The following is a 15,261-nucleotide window of genomic DNA, read 5'->3' as shown; positions in this document are numbered from 1 at the left end:
TTCTAATTTTTATGCCTATTGCCAATTTCTAAATACCTTACCAGAGTAAATCTTCTAGGCCACTATTCTTTACTTTGACTCAAAAATCCCTACATTTTCTAGCATGGGAAGTAGTAAACAGACGCTACTGACAACAGACTTGGGTTTTGCAGTTACCTTTTGAGTCCCCCTCTGCAGATCTGCAAACCATATGTTGAAATGCATTGTCCCTGGTCTCTAACACATCTCTCATGAAAAGTGAACAGTTTATAAATAATGTACTTAAAGAAAGCTTTGTATCAATTTAACTTCTAGCAGTAATAGGCTATATCTCTGTAGATACTTGTATAGCTGATGAGAAATGATGATTCCAATGCCAGCAAGGTTACTTATCAGTATTCTTCAGCAGGAGTGAAGGTGGCACAGCTGCATGCCAGGTTACTGGGAGGAGACCTCATCATGTGTCTGCCTAGCTCTCCAATAACAAGATCTCCCCAAAAGACCAGAGAGTTTTCAACTCAAGTCAAAGTTTAGTTAAATGAAAACTAGAAATTTGATCTCTTTAAATGCAGAAAACTCATCACATGATGAATTAGAAGTAAAAAGGTTTGTACACAATTCTCCCACAAAACCAATGCTTGCAGGCAAGCCTTTGCTTCCAGTTCTGCTTTTGCCCAACTCGGTGAGTGTCTGGGATACAACAAATTCTGCCCAGCCTCCTGTGGTCCCTAAGCAGTTTTTCCACCACTGTTAATATGTGGTAAGCTGCTGCTTGCTTCTCAACCTGCTACACCCTGCAGGACAAATAGCTCCCAATGTGACAAAAGTGTTACCTTTCATACAGCTCTACCTCCACTTTCCACAGTCTCCTTAAACAAACATAAAAAACTGTAAACAAAAATGGATAACCAACTTTCCCTGTGGTTATATTTTTAACTTACACTTCCACAAGCTAAAAAACTTGGTTTCAAGTTTTTGACAGTCCAAAAAATCCACCCATTTCCTTGATATATCTCAGGAAAAAACTTTGCTGACAGCTTTTTCAAGACACAATGTATCTCTAAGAATAGACTTTGCCCTGGTTTCTCCCTACTTTAAAAAAGGTATTTTTGTAATGTCCCTCCTTGCTTTTGTGTTTTGGGTTTGTTGGGGGTTTTTTTAAACAATCATGACCATTTTGCAGTGAAATAACTGTCCACGATGATATTAACCCCCCTCAGAGGCTTCTTGTGCTAGCTTACAATTTGATAGTAGAGGCCAGGATAAAGACAGAAGGAATATACTCAGTACTGACTTGATTTCCCTATGCATCTCAGTTCTGCATGTTATTAGAACAGCTGGCACTATGGGAAATTTCATTCTTGTCTGTACTTTACCCAAAATACTTGTTTCCTGTGAGAGGTGAATCACCACCTGATTTGCATACATGCTAATATGTATGGAACCACCCATACACATCAGATAATCTAGATCATAGATGTTCTGTATAAAGCCTTCTGAGTAAAGAGCAAGGTAAAAGAAGAAAATCAAAGCTGCTACACTCTTTAATTTTGTTATGTTAGCTTAAACAGAATAGAAAATTTTCCCTATGACATATTTAATTACTGGAGTCTTTTGGAAAGGAAAACTTATCCTTTGTAGTAAGAGTTTGCTCAAAACATTTCATCTGTTTTTTCTATCTACAGTATACATAGGAATAGATATACTATGAATCAATCCTTTAGAAATAGTTGGCTATCTAGTACAACATGAAAAATTAAAACTCATAAGCTTTCCAGCTGAAATAAATGATCTTCACCTTACAAATAGTAGTGACCATTAGGGCAAAACTGAAGTGAGCATTGCTTTATGATGCTCATGCTTTGTACGCTCAGACATCAGAACTTGTAATTTTGCTCCCCAGTCTTTCTTGTATGACAACTGCACCTTGGCAGACTCAAGTGTTTCTCAAGTTCTTTTAAGTTCATGCAAGACCTACAATGGCCAGCTCTTTTTTCAGATTTCCTAGTCCAAAGAGGAAGGTCCAGGTCTTTGTGTGATATACTGAGAGAGAAAAAAAAGAGCTACAAATGTAGCCAAAAGACAGCACTGTATATACAACATCAACTGCAGATGAAATGGGATGTTCTGTTTCTGTGCAGGTCAACCAGGGGATCAGGCCCAACCAGCATGGATTCATGAAAGGCAGGTCCTGCTTGACCAACCTGATCTCCTTTTATGACCTGGTGATCTGCCTGGTGGATGAAGGAAAGGCTGTGGATGTCATTTACCTGGACTTTAGCAAAGCTTTTGACACCATCTCCTGTACTATTCTCCTTGGGAAGCTGGCAGCTCATGGCTTGGACAGGCATAGTCTTCACTGGGTAAAAAACTGGTTGGGTGGCCGAGCCCAGAGAGTTGTGGTGAATGGAGTTAAGTCCAGTTGGCGGCTGGTCACGAGCGGTGTTCCCCAGGGCTCAGTACTGGGGCCAGCCTTGTTTAATATCTTTATCAATGATCTGGATGAGGGGATTGAGTGCACCCTCAGTAAGTTTGCACATGACACCAAGTTGGGCAGGAGTGTCGATCTGCTGGAGGGTAGGATGGCCCTGCAGAGGGACCTGGATAGGCTGGACTGATGAGCCGAGGCCAACTGTATGAGGTTTAACAAGGCCAAGTACCGGGTCCTGCACTTCAGTCACAACAACCCCATGGCAACGCTACAGGCTTGGGGAAGAGTGGCTGGAAAGCTGCCTGGCCAAAAAGGACCTGGGGGTGCTGGTAGACAGCCGGCTGAACATGAGCCAGCAGTGTGCCCAGGTGGCCAAGAAGGCCAACAGCATCCTGGCTTGTATCAGGAATAGTGTGGCCAGCAGGAGCAGGGAGGTGATTGTCCCCCTGTACTCGGCACTGGTGAGGCCGCACCTGGAATACTGTGTCCAGTTTTGGGCCCCTCACTACAAGAAAGACATTGAGGTGCTGGAGCGTGTTCAGAGAAGGGCAACAAAGCTGGTGAAGGCTCTAGAGCACAAGTCTTATGACGACCAGCTGAGGGAACTGGGGTTGTTTAGCCTGGAGAAGAGGAGGCTGAGGGGAGACCTTATCGCTCTCTACAGCTACCTGAAAGGAGGTTGTAGTGAGGTGGGTGTTGGTCTCTTCTCCCATGTAGTTAGCAATAGGATGAGAGGAAATGGGCTCAAGCTGCGCCAGGGGAGGTTTAGGCTGGAAATTAGGAGAAATTTCTTCACAGAAAGGGTAGTCAAGCATTGGAACAGGCTGCCCAGAGAGGTGGTGGAGTCACCATCCCTGGAAGTGTTCAAAAAATGGGTAGAGGTGGCACTCTGGGACATGGTTTAGTCTAGTCTACCCTTGACTGGTTTAGTGTGGACTTGGTAGTGTAGGTTAATGGTTGGACTGGATGATCTTAAAGGTCTTTTCCTACCTAAACGATTCTATGATTCTATGATAAAAGTTGCCACAAATGTTTCCAATAAAATGTTTCAAACTCAACAAAAATATTAAAAATAATACTGGATTTCTTTTAAAGAAATAAGATATCCTCCTTACATAATTTACAGGGATTTTTATAAATAACTTTCAGAGAAAATTATTCCAGAAATGTCTAAGAACATTCCTTGATTAATTTCTGTTCTCTAGAAGGTTGTGAGAGTATGCTACCAGTGATACAGTAATTTTGCTTCAAACACGGTATAATGACTACAAAAGCTTTGATGTTTCATTCTGTGATACCCATGCAGTTCAAGAAAAACACTCTAGGAAAATATAGTTTGATACCAGTGTACACAGGTTACACTACACCATTATGCCAGTATGATATGTATTTGCATTTTTGTGATTTATATTAGGAGATATTTCTGAAAGCTCCCTTTAAAAACTAAGAGAAGTGTTCCTAGAATTTTGTTTTTCCTGAGAATCTTGAAGCAAATCCAACCTCGCTTATGGAAACTATTTTTGTGACCTTGACAGGAAAAAAATCACTTTTTAAATGTCTCCAGAATGCCCTGCTTGGCAAAAATGTGAATTAATGTTCCCTTACCTCTGACTATCAGGCTCCTTTGAAATGTCTGGATGAACCCCCAAGAATTAGAGACCCCCAAATCACTTCTGAAAACTCATCCAGTGTTAAACCCTGGTAGGAGCAAACAGAAGATAGTTTCAAATATGGGGGGAAAATGCAACATCTAATTTCAAGAAAAAGCGTTCACATAAATGTGGTGTAATTGCAAATCCCCTGGTAGTGACTGAACTATAATTGCCCATTCATGCATACCTTGGAACATTACCAATTGCAGTCACCTTTTCACTGCCACCTCTAGATTATCTTGCATCTCCACACTTCATGACTCCCCTTCAGTAACACTACTTAAACGCATCCAGTATGTAACAGTAATAGAATAATCAATCTGCAGATTTTTTTTCTGTAGCGTCTTCTAGCTTCCCAAACTTTCTGAGCCTCTACTGTGCCACCACAAGACATACCAAACTTCAGATCTTATGCCTGTTCCCACCGCAGAAGGACAAAACTTCCACTCATCGTGGCGGTAAAAGAACCCCCTTTACTCCTGAGTTGTTAAGTCTTCACAAAATAGTCCATCTCTTTGATAAAATAGCTTTTATTTGCTACCTTTCATCTTACTTATTGTGCATCTGGCAGTCTAGTCATGAAGCATAATGTCTCTGCAAAGAAATAACAAAACAATTGCTACAGCTGAGAACAGATTACAGTGTAAGTAACTGCATCTCTTGCAGGCTGCCTATATGGCATGGGAAAAGATACCTGAGGATGCCACAGAAAGGTACCTAAAGAAGTGCGATTGTGTTAGTACAGCAAAACATCCCAGCTTCGTTTACTCTTTTGAAGCTGGCTCTCAGTGAAAGATACACATTGCACTGCCTTATACTACTTAATGCATCCAAATTCTAATTCAACTTCTTCATTTCAGGATTTGGGAGCAAAAGTTTATGTTGTACCTCTTTCAATGTAAATAATAAAACTGAGATTGCAGAAGTGTTCAGCGACAAATTATCTGTAAAAAGAAACTACAACAACTTGAGGAATATTCTTTAAGTGGACTAAATTAGAAAAACTACATGGAAAGGAATAAAAACAAGTCTGTTTTTTCCACTTTAGTGTATCAATGCTGCCTGTATCTTTCATAAGCTAGACAAGTTATTTACAGACTCAGAAAGAGTATTGTTGTTTATCAGGCTGAACAATGGAAAGAATGGCTCTTGCAATGGTGGTGGTGGTTGGGAATTAGTTGCCATATTGATCCCAAAACTTTCTTCTGCAATATAGACCTTAATTTCAGTAACTCCATCACACACTTTTCCTATAGTTCCTTTTAGGGTTTTCCTGATTCCTCAGTTATTTCTGTGTAAAGATATATACTAACCAAAATCTCATGGGGGGCACTGCTGGTGGGTGCCTATATTTATTCTAGGTCCAAAATATATTACATACAGGATTTTTTCATATCTATCTCTAAATATATATTCTACATGTATTTTCTGAAGGGACTGAGCTGGTTTGCAGAACAGCCTGCAGCCTTGTCCACCCATGGCCTGAAGGCAAAAGAAGAGTTCCATGCAGAACGGGAAGACACGTAAGGCTCTTAGGTGCTATTAGGCTTAGGAAATTGCTGACAGGGTTTTCAGGTCACATTATCAGTTTTGGATGTAGGCAGAATTTAGACACCTGGATTCTATTTAAAGTACTTAGGTCTTTATTTAAATTTAGTCCCAAGTTCTTCCTTTCATGCACTGGGCTCTTCAGTTCCCAGGCATGTACCAAAGGACACTGGAAACGGGTAAGCTTTTAGGGATAGACATAGCCTAAGGTGAAGCAAAAGTACTCATACTTACTTGGAGTATGGCAAAAGATATCAGACAGGGAGGGAGAGAAACTGATCCTTGTGTATAAAAATCTCAGGATCAACAAAAAGGCCCACTTTGGTATCATTTGCGTACAAATTCTAAATCCTCATCAATTTAATGGAAGTCTGGAATACTCATGAATTGTTGGCTAAGATACAGACTGAAAAAGTTCCCCAAGAAATGTTTCATTACTTGTGTGGGTGTGGGGAAAGTGTTATAATTCGTCAACTGCATCTGAGTAGTTACGTTACTTTATCACTTTCTAAGCCAAAGAGCTATTTTTAAATTGAATTAAAAATTGCTACTTATGCTGTTATCCAGTGGATACTCTCCAAAACAGGATTTCTGTAGCTATCTTGGGTCAAAGGAACATGATGAATCAGCAGGCAAACACTACCAGTTTAAATTTGATTAATTCCCTTTATATGTTCATTCACCCACTGAGATGTGGTTTGCATCCTTCCCTTGTAATTCACTTCTGATGTTCACTCACTCTTAAATGTAAAGGGGTACAAATGTGGTATAATTTATTTAATTCAGAATCAGAAAAGTGAAGCCTTAAGAGAAGAGGGAAAAAAAACCCAACAAAAAAACCCAAACCACCACAACAAAACTCAAACACAAAACAAAAATAAACAAACAAAAAACCCCCACTAATAAGAAACGTTGAAAGGAGGCTACTATTTTTGAGGCACAATTATCCTGCCAAAGTCTCTGTAACTCCTACCTTTCTCCAGAGCTACCCCTCCTATCATGGATGGAGAGTATAGCAAAGGTAATACTGATTGTCCGGGTATCAAGATATCTGGCCTGTTTAATCCTTAGGCAATTTGAAAAGGGAGAAACACTCTTGTCTCTCCATCACATCTGGTTTAGTTCTGACAGACCTGCCTGTAAGCAGATAGCCTTCTTCCAAAGCAGGGGCTTAAATAAGATAGAGATACCTCAAGAACAACATGGTCCTATCAGGTCACCCTGATAAAGATCTGTGGAGGTTTTAATGTTGTGAAATAAAAGGAAAGATATGATCTGAAGAAAAGCATAATAGTCCAAATCATGTTATTGTCATGGACGTTATCTCATGATCTCCATGGATTTAGTTCTTTGTGTATAATAAAATGACATTTTCAGACTAGCTTCTTTCTTGTACACCCTGTACGAAGTTAGAGATCCCCACAATAGCATACTAACATCTACTGTGCAGTCTTAATGTTTATACAACTTAGAGTAGAAGCAACATGAAAAGTACAAGCAGTACTTGATGTGTCTGACTAGGAAAAAAAGATGGGGTTTTTTACAACAGAATGAAAACAGCCCATTTGTAGACTCCACACTAATCTGCATCTTTCAGAGCTTTCCAACTGATAAATTCAGCTGAAAAACGCGTCCGCCACTGAGAGCTGTGCAGCAAAATATCTGCGTGCAATAGGCCTGCCAGCGGCTGGCATTTCAGGGTTCTCAGTGGCATGAGCTGAGTAGCACATACTTGTACAAGGGAAACATATCAAAAAGCCTCTTCAATTTATACATTTTATCCTGTTTGGAAGGGCCTCAAAGCCTCTTTTTTAGCAGCTATATTTGTCTAATAAAAGATATTACCTATTCCTACAAACATTGCCTAAGTTTGTAACAAACTTTTTTTTTTTTTTAAAGATTGATTCAACAGAAATATTCTTTCAGCTATTTACCTTCAACTGATTCTCATGTCTCCTTCAGGAAGAACCTAGCTGTTTAACAATGAAAATTTTAAAATACCCATCTTATTTGCTGTCTCTGCACTGCCTGCAACAGCCTCATCTTTCCCTTCAGGAGAGACTTTACTGGATCACTGCAAAGGCTTCCTAAACTGTCCTAAAGAGCCAGGTGGCAGTGCAATTCATAATTATGCTTCAAAAAATGTTCCTTTTTGCCCTGTCTTAACCCTTCTCCCTAAACAAATGTCTCCCATGTGACCTCAGGACCAGTTAATTGTGCTACAAGGTTTAAGTGTATCTAAATGGCACTGAGGATAGCACGGCCAAGTTGAAGGACGGTGAATTTCATTCACTCCTCCTCTGCTTCTGGATTTCCTTGTCCATCTTGTATTTGTACTCTTTGCATGGAGATAATAAGGGCTGTATCACTGGAGTTGTTCTCCTCCTACATAATATAAAACATGCAAGTGTTTCCATCAAACCCATGCGAAAATAGTCCTTGTGAAAATGGTCTGACCCTCTAATGCACTATATACATTGTGATTTGCAAGCTCCTGTAACTACATACAATACTTTATCTGAAAGCCCTCATTTTTTTCAGATACATCTCCCTCACTGATGATGCAAGGCTTTCCTAACTACATAAGTGTAAGAACAACTGCAGGTAAGATAGCACCATTAAAAATCAATGCTACACTGGAGACATTTCATCATTCACGTTTAATTTTCATCATTTCTCCCTGGTTTGCATATTTCGTATGTATTCACTATTCAAAGATTAGTTAACATCCCAAGCTAATCTTTGGCCTGACTGAGTAGTGTTACAACAGTATAAGATTATTTATTTTTTAAATAGGATTACAAATCATGGAGATTTTTTAATTCTTTATTACCAAGTGGTAGAGACATTTTGCTAATGAATTGCTGGCTTGTCTCATTTTATTTATGATATCACCTATCTTAATCATAATGTATAATGAATTATGAAGAGATCATGTTCAATAAACATTCAGCAATAGAGGTAGGAATGCAAAGACGAGAGAGCAGATTAACTCTGGTTTTAAACCAGCACTTGTTAATGAAAATCAGTCATTCGTAATTCGTTATATTCTGGTCTAAACACATAGCTATATCTCTTGTTGGTATCTTGGGGAGAAGGGGGAGTGGAGGGAGGATGGAAAGAAGATATTAGGAGACCAAATCATCACTGTGACCAGTTCAGTCAAAGTCCCTGTTCAACACACAGAAGTGACCTCAGATGTTAAGCTAAAAAATGAAAAAGAGTAAAACTAAATTGCTACAGTGTGAATCAGTCACACATCCTTACTTGGGTAAGAAAGCTTAATTATGTTAACCTGTCTTTAAAAGTTTATTAGAAATGGAGGTGGAGAGCTCAGAGATGGACATCAAGAACAATCAAAGAATGGAAGTACTTTATGTGAAGATAGTGGAAAAATTAAATCACTTATCTTAAAAATAGGTAGGATAGAAAAACAGAGAATAAAGTTGGGAAGGTAGATAAGCCTATTCATATTTTCTTACAATACTGGAATTAAGTTAAAAACCAGCAAATGTCAAGGCAACAACAGCAATCACCCCCCACCTTTGATAATCAAAGTCTGTATGTGGGTTTCATTACTACAAGATGCTTTACAGCATTCAGAGAACTGCTAGCCATTACAGAAGTCACAAAATAGAGAGCATTGGAGCAGGGGATGCTTATACAGAAATTAGAGTTTTGAAAATAATATAAAATGTGATGCTTCTAGGCATGAAACTGCCTCCAGTTATTATGGGAAACTCTTTTGAAAGACTGTTTCTTTGCAGAAACCTAATGCAGCCTTCTTTCCCAAAACTTTCTGAAGTAGAGAGTTAAGGCTGCTGTTGGATATCAGACTTGATAAACTAATTCTATGGTCTAGTTAGGAAGTTCTTCAATTTCTGCTAATTGTGTTGAGTTGTAATGAAGAGTCTCCCTCTAGATGCTAAAATTCTCAGCATAGGATTTAGGTTGTGGAAGAGGGAAGTTACAGGATGTTCCTTATTTTAGAATGGGATCTGCATGGAATGAAGGAATCTGTTAGCCTCCCTCTGCAGAAGAGAGCTTAGACATGGGCAAACATGAGATCTAAACATCAGAAATGAATGCCTAAGATCCTCTTCCGCAGTCTGTATACACCTCCTTATTGCCCCAGTGCCTGTATCTTTTGGGAGAAGCTCTATGTCAATAAGCATAGTTTGTTTTTTAAGAGGGAGAAAAATTTTTTAAAAAAAGAAAAAGCAAATATTTGAAAGCAGCTTTTGCTTCAAACAAAAGGGTATTTGTCAAAAATGGCTCTGTCAGGTGAAATGGAGCTGTGCTGGGATTGTACTAGAATAATGATCCAACCCTAATCAGCTGCAACTCCTGAGCGTTCTCCGGTCTGGTGAAACTCAACTGAACTCAGCGAGGTTACACTGCCACCAGCTTCGGAAGAATCAGCTCAAATCTAGCCGTGGCATGGAGCAGTTTAAAGACATATGTTGCAAATTTTAAAGCAGCTGTAAGAAAAAAAAAAAGGGGGGGAAAAAACGCCCCATTGTTTGTACAGAGCCCCAGTAAACGTATAGAGTTCAGCTGGAGTTCTGCTCTGACCCTTTGGCTCTGCGAGGGTAGCAGGGAAGCCAAGCAGAGGGATAACCGGGCTCCCGGGCTGGGACAGCGGGAGGCAGCGCACGCCGCCCCGGGCGCTCGCGCTCGGCTCCCTGCGGGCTTTCGGAGGGAAGGCCCGCAGCTCGGCTCCGAGGCACCCGTGGGGAACCGCGCAGGGCAGGGCCCCTCTCACCTGTCGATACTGATCACGCAGAGGGTCATGATGGAGGCCGTGCAGCACATGACGTCCATGGCGATGAAGACGTTGCAGAAGAGGCGCCCGAAGATCCACTCGCCGCCGATGAGGTCGGTCACGCTGACGAAGGGCATGACGGCCAGGGCCACCGAGAGGTCGGCCAGGGCCAGCGAGACGATGAGATAGTTGGAGGGCTGCCGCAGCTTCTTCACGAAGCAGACGGAGATGACCACCAGGCAGTTGCCGGCGATGGTCAGCAGGGTGATGAGGGAGAGGGCGGCCCCGATGACAACTTTCTCCACGTTGCCGTAGCTGAGGATCTGCTCCCCGCACTGGGAGTCGTTGGCGGGGAGGGGGCTCGCCGTGGGCAGCGCCGACGGCGGGGGCGACGGCCCGAGCTTCGCCAGGCTGCGCGGGGGCCAGGAGCCGGCGATCATCGTCCCGCCGCTCAGCGCCCGCGGGTCCCCCAGGACGGCGGGCCGCAGGCTACCGTAGAGGTGGCTGCCGCTGAGGGCGAGGACCATGTTGGCGTGAGCTGCCCATCAAGCCCCGCCGCCCGGGATGCTCGGGCTCCTCCTCGGGCAGCCGGCGCCGCCCGCCCCTCGCAGCCGGCGGAGCGGCCCGCCGCGGGGCCCGGCCCGCAACTTCCCGCGGAGCGGCGGGGCTCGCCCGGGGCGGGCACGGCGCCGCCGCCCCCAGCCCGCGGGGAGAGGGGCGGGCGGCCGCTGCCCGCCCACCCGCGGCTGCTTCCCTCCGGGGGCGGCGGGGACCGGGGGGGCCGCTCCGCCCCCCGCTCCTGCCCCGCCCTGAGCGGCAGGTGGGGGGAGCGCCCCTTCCCCGCCGGCGTCTCCGCGGCCGCCGCAAGCCCCCCTGTACATACATACATACATATATAGAGAGAGAGGTCGCACCCGAGACGCTGCGGGCGAGTGGGCGGCCTGGAGCGAAGCGGCCGCAGGCTGAGCCGCTCCGGAGGGAAGCGGGGTGCCAGCCCCCGGCGCGCCCGCTCCGCTGCACCCCTGCACCCCTGCACCCCTGCACCTGCATCGGCCTCGGCCTGCCCCGTCGAAACGTGCGTGCCGAGGGGCTCGGGTCCGGCAGGACCCCGGCTGCTGCCTGCAGAGCCCACAGTGGCCGCTCTTGTAAGATCTGCCCGCAGCAACGTGGCCAGCTCCGAAGTATTTCTTTGTATCTTCAAGCTCACAGATGCTCAGTATTTAAGATTTCTTCCCTCCTACTAAATTAACGTGAATCCCGCTACGGTATTTCCTCTTTTATTCATATTTATATAGCATTATTTTCAATTTATTCACTATTCCACACCTAACCCTTCCAGTAAAGTTAAAAACACCACTACCAACACCAACAAAACCCCATTGCTTTGAAGTACCTGCTTTTCCTGCCACGATTCCTTGAACTCTGGGATGCTAGCCCATTTCTGCAACTCACTAGTTTTCTCCGCTCTTTAAGTCATCTTGTTGCCTCCAGCTGGGGTGAAAGCTAACTGCTTGGATTGTCAGTTACCCACGGGATGCGCGCAGAAGATTACACCTCTTGGTATGGTAGCGTGCTAGACAGCAAGGATTAAAAACAGGGAACACCTGCTCCTGAGTGTCCCCTTACATTTCCAACAAGAGACAGAAGCCTGATGGACTAGAGAAGGAGAGGAAATGAAAGCGGGAACGTTGATCCCAGATGGATCAGTAACCATTGACCAATGTCAGTGATACCTGAACGAGGGAAGGTCTTGCAGGCAGCAATGCTATAGCAAGTTTTATTTCAGTATGCAGCGGATAGAGGGAAGAACTGCATGTGTGGCCTGGCAGTAAGAGACTGCAGTATGAGCTCACATCATACAGACATAAAAATCTGCTTTGAGGAAAGACCTAACAAGTACCCAGCTATCGGGGAAAAATCCTCATCTGACTGCTACGCACTACTGAAACATAAATCCATAGCAATTGAGGCTCCCATACTTGGCTCACGGAATTTCTTGTTTTTAATGAAACCTTCCACCCTGTTAGTGTCACCTGCTCTTGAAAGCAGGCTCTCCATCATACGTGACTCTGCATTGGCCCAGCTGCCCTGTGAGCGTGCACGGGACTGGGGCGTTGGGGTCAGGCGTGCCTGACACAATCGGAGCACAGGCAGAGTCTCCCGTGCTCAGAAGTGCAGCAGGCAGTGAGCAGGGCTTGGGCGTTCAGTCGCTTGCTTTCCCTTCCACCCCCACATCGTGATTTGACTAAGATAATAAAATAAGCAAGTTTCACATGGTAAGGATGAGATCTAGTTGGGCAGCTCTTTGACCACGATCAAGCTGAAAGTGTTTTCCTATTCAGTTGCGTATTTTCCTACACTTTGTTAGTTGCCTCACTGAGTCCACTCACAATAAAAGCTTTCCCCGTTTAACCACCCAGAACGTGTTCATGAGCCTTGAGCTTGAGGTGACTGACCCCTCTAAGGTGATAAAGCAAGTCCTTTGTCCCTCCTCCCCAGCTAAGCAAATATTAGGCTGAAAAAGATCTTTAGAAATGGCAAGGGTACATCAAAATCAGTTAAAGCATTAAGGCAAAACACGGAGAAAGGAGAATATTTCCTTGTTGTGTGAATGCATTTTTTAAAAATAGTGTCTCAAGTACAGCTAAGCAGATAGGAACTGGGTAAATTTTGTTCAAAATAGATTCATATCATAAAAGCTGATAACATTGTACAGTTTAATACTCACTGTAAAAGCAATTTTTCAGTTGCTTAAAATGTCACTAAGGCAGAGCAAATTATAATCTGGTGCTTCCTGCAAATGTGTTGACACAGTTCATTAAATCAGTCATTCTTCTCGACAACTTTTCAATACATTTCTGGAACGTGACTCTCTAAGTGTACTCAGTGGATTATACACAGGATCATTTGTGTGTTACTCTTACCCATTCCAACCTGAAAGGAGGATTTCAGCCTCATCTTTTGTTCTATACCTTAAATTCCCATACAGTTCATTGGAAGTTAATCACCCGATTTCTTTCCTTCTCAAAGGTCGTATGTTACCATTCTTTGTATTTACTCTCATAATCTTATCTTTGAAGAGACGAATCAATTTAAGTCAATTTACATACCATTATAGAGAGGGGTTTACGTGCTATTGCAGAGAAAACGTGAAACCTTGGCAAGATGAAGCAGCTGATACCTCTCTAAAATCTTTTCCTTGAAAGTTTTTTGCTGGGACACGCCTAGAATGACATTCCAGTTTCCAGGGCTGGGCTGAATCTGGTGAGGTGCTTTTCTTGAGGCCTTTAGAGGCTTTCACATCCCCAGTGTCTGGGAAAGCAGAGAGCATCCATCCTCCATGGCACTACATCTATTCTGTGTGTTTAAAGTAATGATACGTGAAGGTAGGAGTTGATCCTCCCAAGTGTACATCCCGCTTTTGTCTTCAGTGACCCTATTTACAAATTCTATCGTGCTATTACAGACAGCATACAGAAACTAAACAAATGGCTGATTGGATGTCAAGAATAAAAACTTGACATTTGTTCTCCCCCAAGATACTACTTTTTCACCGCCGTTAGGCTTCAATAAATACCATCAAATCAGTTTTCTGGCTGAGCTTAGTAACATCCTGTTCTTTGAGTAATTTAGGCTCTCTATGTATAAAAGCCTCTTCACATTTCTGTATACCTCTGACTCTGTGCTAAGGCCCTCGTCCTTCATTCTTCATGGGCTTATTGAAGTTAAATTATTTTATTCACTCCTGATAATGTACTTTACTTGCAAATCTCATCTTTGATATTCCAATTTTGTCATATAGAAATGTTCCAGATTTTAAAAAAAAGGCAAGGGAACCTTTTTCTTTGATTATTTTTTTTTTCCTCTCCAAAAATAATTAACTTCCTTCTACGATTTTTCCCCCTCCTCCAGAAATAGTGTTAATCACATAACATCTTCTGCATTTGTGATTCATACTAAGTGTGGAACGTAACAGTGGGTATTAGTATCAATTCTTTGGTCCCGTGTTAGTGTGGTGAGATAGACATCATCAGAGCTAGCGAAGGAAATACAATTTCCCCAGCACACATTGATTTAGTGAGGCCAGACTGTATCTATCAAAGTGTTTGTGTTGAAGGAACTTGCACTAAATCGTGGATCCTTCGTCCCTCTCTGGAGGACTTAATGCTTGCAGAGTCTGTTGACACAGCAGGGCTTTGCTAACTGGGAGCACTCTGACTGAAACAGGTCGAGGAGTGCAGCACAAGAACTGCACCAGCGGAGGAGGAAGCGTTGGCAGCCTGGCATGGTAACTCTTTCCCCCTACACAGCCACCTCTAGAAAACAACAGCCGTGCTCATCTTAGCATAAAAGCTTAAAGGCGCTGCTACATTCCCCTTCTTAATTCAATTTTGGATGGATGGCAGGAAGGTAACATGAGTATGTAATGTAATAAATAAGCAGGGAAGAAATTTTTCTTGCTCTTTTCCCTTTCTTACCATCCCCTTTTTTGTCCTTCCATGCCTGAGCCAGTCTATCTTCATAAGCTGTTGTTTTCATTTGTCTGATGTAATTTTTTTTCTTTCCTTTTGTTTTCATCTTCTTTTCTTGGAAACCAATATAAGTCTGGTGAGGACCTGCTGTTGGGAACAATAAATAAAGTATAGGTATATGTTTCTTCTGCCTTGGGGAAATGTGTTGTCAAAATGTTTAGAATATTTTATCAGAGACTGGTTAGAATTCCACGGACAAATATTACCAAAACTTGATTTTTATTCCCAGCATGTACTGTTTAACAAATAACACTCTTGTCCAACTTCTGGCACAGATGTTGCAGCTGCAGTTTTCTTTTCTGCCTTTTCTTGTCTTTGTGAAAATAAATCATCACCACTCTGTTGCAGTAAAAC

General features: G+C 42.9%; 1 protein-coding gene across 1 annotated transcript in view; it reads right to left on the bottom strand.

The window, feature by feature from the left end:
* HTR7 (5-hydroxytryptamine receptor 7) overlaps positions 1 to 10,929 on the bottom strand; it is a 29,035-nt gene extending 18,106 nt beyond the window's left edge. Inside the window, exon 1 of the mRNA XM_075717828.1 lies at positions 10,376 to 10,929. Within this exon, the coding sequence (XP_075573943.1) occupies positions 10,376 to 10,902 (527 nt within the window). The 5' untranslated portion in view covers positions 10,903 to 10,929. The remainder of the gene's footprint in view (positions 1 to 10,375) is intronic.
* Positions 10,930 to 15,261: the final 4,332 nt, after the last annotated feature.

The sequence above is a fragment of the Pelecanus crispus genome, chromosome 10 (genome assembly GCF_030463565.1).
Source record: "Pelecanus crispus isolate bPelCri1 chromosome 10, bPelCri1.pri, whole genome shotgun sequence".
NCBI classification, from domain to species: domain Eukaryota; kingdom Metazoa; phylum Chordata; class Aves; order Pelecaniformes; family Pelecanidae; genus Pelecanus; species Pelecanus crispus.
The sequence above is the reverse complement of the archived record's forward strand: the minus strand, read 5'-3'. Positions and strand labels throughout refer to the sequence as shown.